Source organism: Sinocyclocheilus rhinocerous, unplaced genomic scaffold (assembly GCF_001515625.1).
Source record: "Sinocyclocheilus rhinocerous isolate Xijiao unplaced genomic scaffold, SAMN03320098_v1.1 scaffold14, whole genome shotgun sequence".
In the NCBI taxonomy this organism is placed as follows: domain Eukaryota; kingdom Metazoa; phylum Chordata; class Actinopteri; order Cypriniformes; family Cyprinidae; genus Sinocyclocheilus; species Sinocyclocheilus rhinocerous.
This window is the reverse complement of record NW_015629561.1, coordinates 2,193,526-2,200,791: the sequence shown is the minus strand read 5'-3', so window position 1 is coordinate 2,200,791 and position 7,266 is coordinate 2,193,526. Positions and strand designations below refer to the sequence as shown.

General features: G+C 36.0%; 1 protein-coding gene and 1 pseudogene across 1 annotated transcript in view; one reads left to right on the top strand and one right to left on the bottom strand.

Moving 5' to 3' along the window:
• Window positions 1-1,389: 1,389 nt before the first annotated feature.
• On the bottom strand, window positions 1,390-4,699 carry LOC107739298 (solute carrier family 2, facilitated glucose transporter member 9-like; annotated as a pseudogene).
• Window positions 4,700-5,386: 687 nt separating this feature from the next.
• The window catches only part of psmd6 (proteasome 26S subunit, non-ATPase 6), a 16,509-nt gene continuing 14,629 nt past the window's right edge, over window positions 5,387-7,266 (top strand). The window contains 1 exon segment of the mRNA XM_016551370.1: window positions 5,387-5,670. Coding sequence (XP_016406856.1) covers window positions 5,526-5,670 — 145 coding nt within the window. The 5' untranslated portion in view covers window positions 5,387-5,525.

Sequence of the window (7,266 nt, the reverse complement as noted above, 5' to 3'; positions counted from 1 at the left end):
GTTTTCATAGGAGCAGAGAAAAGGTGTGCTGAAAGCCTGGTATTACACATTGTTCAAGAAGAAGACATGTAATAGGGCATGATACATAAAAGAACAATTCTGTATTTTCGTTGGTCTTTTATGACGGTATAAAATAAAGAGAAGAGAAACTTTGAGAGATTCACAATACAGTCATAATCACTGACTTTATATTCTGGCAAAAGCTTCTTAAATAAACCAGTAATGATACATCTAATAGCAATGACATTTACTAATGCTCCATTTGTGGAGCACACATGCACTATATATTTTAATGTCATTACATCATATAAAGTGGCTGAATCCACAAACATTGCTTTATTTTTTTTTGTGTTATTGGCATGGTGATGGACGTACTATAAGGAATGGGAAGATGAATCCAAAAATGGTGAATCTCAGCCAGTGCAGAAAACCGATAAACACAAATGCAGCCGGGCGGTATGTCTGGATGAAGATCTCATTGGCGAGTGATGGGGCTGTTCCAGCTGTTCAGATCAAACTGATTTGAGTTGTTTGCACTGGCTAGACAGTTTATAATCAATGTGGTATTGTATGTGCTTATCTTATGCAATTTCACACATAGAATGTTGTCGTTTTGAACACAACAGCATGACTAAAAGAGTGATATTGCTTATACAACAGATCAACAAATAGGAAGTACTTTTAAACTGAAATATAGTTAAAATCATCACATTATTGAAGTTTCGCAGGCAAAAATAATCCATTGTATATTAGCAATAGTATAGTAAAGCATAGCTCAAACAAAAGTCACTTTCAAACTAAACCGTTTTCTGTTGCGTGACCAATTTGAATCTTTCACCCTCACATGAAATTTCCATTCGCATGGGTTCCTATTGAAATGACTGGATTTTGCCCACGAAAATTTGCCGAATTAAAGGGGTCATATGATGTATACACCAAATAATGTTCTTTTTAGCAACATCAAATGACCCCTTTAAATTTGACCACACTGTTTAGACACAGTATTGCTAGTTGCTCCGCCAATGAAACTAGTTCCAAACAAAGAAGAAAATCAACTGTCAAACAAATCAAGCAACACACTAGAGATGTTACATTTCTTAATGAATAAGTGTTTCTGAACGGATTAGTCAAGGCAATGATTCAGTGTTTTAATCATTAAAACTTGTTTAGTTCCCAAATGAATCAGCGATTTTGAATGGATCTGGGAGTGATGCAAACAATAAAAAGTCCCAGTGCTCCTTGGGGCCATTCACATAGATAAATGTGAGATGCATGGCAGTGGAATTAAAAATTAATTAATTAATTAAAAAATGCAAGGTGTAGAGATGCGTTTTTTAAAAGTTGAATTTCTATGAACTTGTTAGTATTTAAATATCTTTTGAATGAGCGTTAACGGATATAATGGATCTTGTCCACTGGAATACCTGCTTCCAAAAAGATGTTGAAAGAGAATACGGTGATCTGTGAGAATGAAGGGTAAAAGATCACAACATTTTCACTATACCCAGTTAGTATACAGGTTGTTTTGTAACCATTAAAGGATGTCTTGTGTACTTTTTGACAACACAAGGACATAGGACACTTTTGAATCAGACACATTTCTATACAGAAGCATCATTTGATGTATTGACGATAAATGCTAAATGATTTACAGCAGAGGTGCCGCTGAACTGGATGCATCCATTTATGAGCAGCATGGAAAGGACCTGCCAGCGCAGGTGTTTGTCTCTTAGCAGATCCAGCAGACTCTTGTGCTCCTCTCCAATGACTGCCTGCTCTGCTAACATCTCCTCTATCTCCAACTTATAATCACCTGGTCCCCACAGACACTGCAGTGCTGCAGATGAAAACACATACAGTAGTATAACACAAAAGACGTTTGCAATGACATACAGAGGTTGATCAATTACATGAAATTGCTTTAATTGGTAATGCACCTTGTTTGCACTGTTGAGTGTTGCCTTTATCAGAATATATCGTGGGGCATCAGGGAAGAACGGCAATATTGCCAGCTGGACCACACAAAAAAACGCTGGGATGCATAGAAGAATGTTCCACCACTCTTCACGGCCAAGAATTTCCCTGGGAATAAAATGAGAAACTTCGCTCAATTCAAAGAAATATTGAGTATCAAAAGATTCATTTCCTGAAACTAGATAAATTAAGACCGATAAATCAAACATTAAAGTTGGCATGAAATGAAAATTCACTCTCTCTACATTACTGGTCAAAAGTTTGGAATTATTAGATTTTTTCGAAATCAAACAATACTGTTTTTGAGAGAGGTCTTCTCTTCACCAAGGCTGCATTTATTTAATCAAAAATACAGTAAAAACAGTAATATTGTGGAATATTATTGCTCCTTCGTCGAATCCGCCGGCCGCGCCGTTCTCAAGCCCGCCTGCCTCTGCTCACTCAAGCCGGCCTCCACTCACTCTAGGCCTCCAGCCTCCAGCCTCCGCTCACTCTAGCCGTGAACCAAGGCTGCATTTATTTAATCAAAAATACAGTAAAAACAGTAATATTGTGGAATATTATTACAATTCAAGATAACTGTCTTCAAATGTAATATATTGTAAAGCATAATGTATTCCTTTGAATGGAAAGCTGAATTTTCATCAGCCATTACTCCAGTCTTCGGTGTCACAAGATCCCTCAAAAATCATTCTAATATGCTGATTTGATGCTCAGTTAGTTTTGGTGCTCAATTATTAACAATTATTCTTACTTTCTTATTCTTAAATCACTTCTTTGCTGCTTAATATTTTGGTGAAAATCATTTTTCAGGATTCTTTGATGAAAAGTTAAAAGAACTGCATTTATTTGAAACAGAAATCTTATGAATGTCTTTCCTTTCACTTTTGATCAATTTAATGTGTCCTTGCTTAATGTAAGTATTACTTTTTTTTTAGTCTTACCCGAAACCTTTAAATGGTAGTAGACATCTTAATAAGAGATTACTTTAAAGAGACTTTTCACTCAGTTGTATGTTACATTTCAAAAGAAAAGATCCTCTCTAATTCATCACAACTTTAATATTTAATTATTACCTGAGGCCAGCAAATTGTCCTGAGAGTTTGCAAAAAAGTTGCGGCTGTGAGTGTCACCATGCCTCTGATTTTCTTTGGTGGTAGATGGTGTGTACACTCCCACCCAACCCTTCGAACAAAGAGCGAAAGCAAATCACAATGCACATCACATCTTATTATCACATGTTAGGTCATATTTATATACAGTATAATGCAGTCTGATGCACTTACCTGCTCCAAATCCGAGTAGGAAGCGTGCTACAAGGATCAACTCAAATGAGTTTGTAGGTTTGCTAATGTACATGATTACTGTGGCCACAACTGCTATGGCACTGTTCAACAGCATGGTTTTTTTCTGCAAGAAGAACATATACAGTAAATGAACATGCATTGTTGTGAAAAAAATGCCCAGTCTGTGATTTACCCCGAAGATTAAGTGCTAGAATAGAGAAAGCAGTTGAGGATGAGTGAGATTAACCTTCCCAGATGACTGGTTAAGTATCTGACAGTCATGGAGCCAAAGAGACCTCCTAAACCATATAGAGCCACCACAGCAGACCAGATAAAAGTGACGGTCTTCTCTCCTGGAACATCCCCGTAGTGATCCATCCAGCTGCTGTTAATGAAGCTCTGAATGTACTGTGGGAAAACAGATTTGAGACAAATCGTGATCGATTGATTCATACCTAGACTGTAAGTATGGTACTGAAATGGCGATAGAAAAAAAGTGATACTTAAATGGCCTTCTGGTTACACTTTATGTTGTTGTTACAAGCAACTAAACTAAACCCTAACCCTATAGTATGTACACTATTAAAAATAAAGGTTCTTTATTGGCTTCTATGGTTCCATGAAGAACATTTAACATCCATTGAACCTTTCTTTTGCACCAAAGGTTCTTTACAGTGGAAAAGGTTATTTAGATTATTAAAATGTTCTTCACACTTAAAAAATAGTTTGTTCAAGAATGTTTCACTGAATGGCTCTTTGAGGAACCACAAATGGTTACTATATGGCAACGCAGCAAAAAACTCCCTTTTGGAACCGTGATTTTTTTTTTGTACATCTTGTTACTCAGTATGTTTTATAATTACACTGTAACAAGGACACTTAAAATAAAGTGTAACCTGCTTTCTTAAAGTAATAACAGGAAAAGAATAAATACAAATTCAAGTGCGCACTGGAGTCGGAGAGCTGATCGCTGTGAGATGAAATCCATTCTGAAAAAAAAGATCCTCCCAATCCCAACACAACGATAAAGATAAGTGCTTTGCCACCAACCTGAAATTACAGACACACTGTTCATTGACTATACTTATTCAACAAAGTCAATGACAAAGTCAATTTAGATATTTCACATTAAACTGCAAAGCCAGCACAGATGGGGTTTTCTCTTGTTTAAGAATGACATAAAGCCACATCTTGAGTAAATGACTAAATTTTGGTTAAAAGTTGAACTATGAGCTTTGTTGAAAGATATAAAGAAAATATATGGGTTATTTTACTGAGACATAAATACCAAGCTTTACTATTATGGTTATTTTGTTGAAATATAATGAGACGATAATTCTTTAATTCTTCTATAAAAATTTAGATTTCATCTAATTTCTAAGATCTGGCAGTATAATTAAATAACATGCTCCTACCAGTTCCTGCAACACGCTCCTCATGTTTATCTGCTTGTAGCCTATCTTCTTGTGTCCATGAAGTAGCACTGCTTCTCTCCAATAAATACAGTGTCATCTCTGTTAGGCATTTTGATTAATTTTTGACACTGGAATGACTCGTCACATTTTGTCTCCTATAAAAGGTATCTATCTGCTTATCTATATCTATCTGCATTTGTCCGAATTAAAAATTGTTTCATTTTAAATGTATTATTGATACTATCATTTTGTGGGTTTATCTGAATATTGAATGGTTAGGTGTGAACTGGAGTCTATTAAGGGAGAAAAAAACGTGTATGAGAAGTAATAAATAAATGTGATTTAAAAATACATTTTAATTGAATAATTAAATAATTGATTAAAATATCAATTTGATGTATGAAAATTAATATTGAAAGACGAAAGAAAGAAAGAATAATGTAAAGTAATTTTAGTAAAATGACTATATTTTACACATATTTATAGTATTATTCTTCACAGTTTAAATAGGGTCTTCGTGAAAATATATAGCTGTCCTTTAATTTTAGGATGTGGGTCCCTCGCAAGAGGAGGATCATATTTGGGGTCCGTGGCATCTAAAAGATTAAAAACCCTTGTGGGTGCAATATAACACATAACCAGATGGGGGCAGTGTTGTTGTTTTTGATAGGTTGTTTGACTTAGATAGACAGTCTTTTCCCTGCGTCATTGTCTCGAGCAAGAGGAAGTGAATTTATACATTTTTTTGTTTGGATTTCCCCCTAGTCATCGTTGTCACTAGTTATCATTATCACTCCCGGCCATAACACAGACTCCCGTCCTCCTGTAGATCTCTTTTAACTCCGCAAATATGCCTTTGGAAAACCTGGAGGAAGAGGGTTTACCTAAAAACCCCAACCTGAGAATAGCTCAGCTGAAGTTTTTACTGACTCTGGATGATCACAGACATGATGCTGAAGTGAAGAGCGAGCTGATGGACGCCATCAAACTCAACAGTGAGTTCATTCACTCGCACACGCTGCTCGTTTAGCAGATAAGTTATATTTCAAAGTTTCTGTACTACCGCAATATATGCAGCTGTTTCATGCACGAGCTTTGTAATTTCCCTGCGTTTTGGGGTTTAGCTAGCTGACCGGCTAAGCCAAGTAGTACACTAGCTCATTAGCTGCTACTGTATTTGCTTGTTATCATGCACACATTTGGTCTTCTGGCGCTTTTGAATGTCGATTATTAGCAGAGGTGGGCGTAACTCACACATGTGCAAGTCACAAGTAAGTCTCAAGTCTTAACCTTCAAGTCTCAAGCAAGTCCAAGTCATTTTTTGTGAGAATCAAGCAAGTCAAGTCACTGCTTTATGTCAAGCAATTCAAGTCAAGTCGTAGCTTGGGTCAAGCAAGTCACTGTCAAGTCATACAAATGTTTGATGGTTTAACTGAATTTATATATTAAAATAAGTTAAAACTACAGTAATTATGGACTATGGGAGTTTTATTTGCAGCAAAAAAATTGTAATATGCATTTTGTCCACATACAGCCGAGTTGTTAATGCAATAAAAATCTAACAATAAAAATGTAAACTACATAGCCTAAAATGTAAATGTATCTGAAATTAGGCCAACATAAAAGCATGAAAAGTATTTAAGTACAGCTGTTTCAATATGCCTCAAACATTGCAGAAAACCATGAAAAAGTATTACAGTTTTTCTGAATTGCTAAAACACTTTTCTTAAAACCATCACTCATTTTCTCAAAACCTTAAACGCAAATCTAAAAACTCAAACTAACTTCACGGAACCTCTGACTCTTCCATCAAAATCAAACAATCACTGCAAAACCATTTCACTTGCACTCAAAATCAAACAGTGCTCTCAGATCACACACACATGAGCCAATAAAATAAACACTACAGAGCATTCATTAGACACTACAGAGAAAAATGGAGAACACAGCATCCAGAACATTACAGAGAAAAAGTATATTGTATTGAGTAAACGATTTTGCAATTCTGTAAAAAAGTATAGTACAGTACACTCAAATACTGTAAGTTGTGCAATTGTAAAATCAGGGTCAAAGAGAGATTCATTCTGTCTCAGCATATCATGTCTTTCTGCTTGAATCTGGCCTGCAGGACTTTGTCCACATCACAAGTGATGTTGTCTTTTTTGCTAGACAAAGAGACAAAAACCCTCTGGTCTGACAGATCCAGCCTTGATAACAGTCTCTAAACCTTACTCTCTCTCTCCTCATCCTCCACTTCTTACATGTACGCTTCCTCCTCTCCTTCTCAGATTGTTTCCATCTATTGTTCGTATCATCATTCAGTCACCTGTGCCACTTGTGCACTCTGAACTGGCTCATATTTTGTACAGTTGGTTTGATCACATCATTAGAAACAAGTGTGAACAATTTTGAATCGTTGTGTGTAAACGATGACAACTGTGCTTTAGTTGTGTTTAACTTTTGCCGCTTGTGTTTAGCATTTTGCAGCACAAATGCATCACAGTGTGATAAGTGTTTAAGTGAATGAGAATGTGTTTAGAGTTTTGCAAAAAGAGTGCATGAGATTTGCAAATAGAGCCTAACTGCCTGAA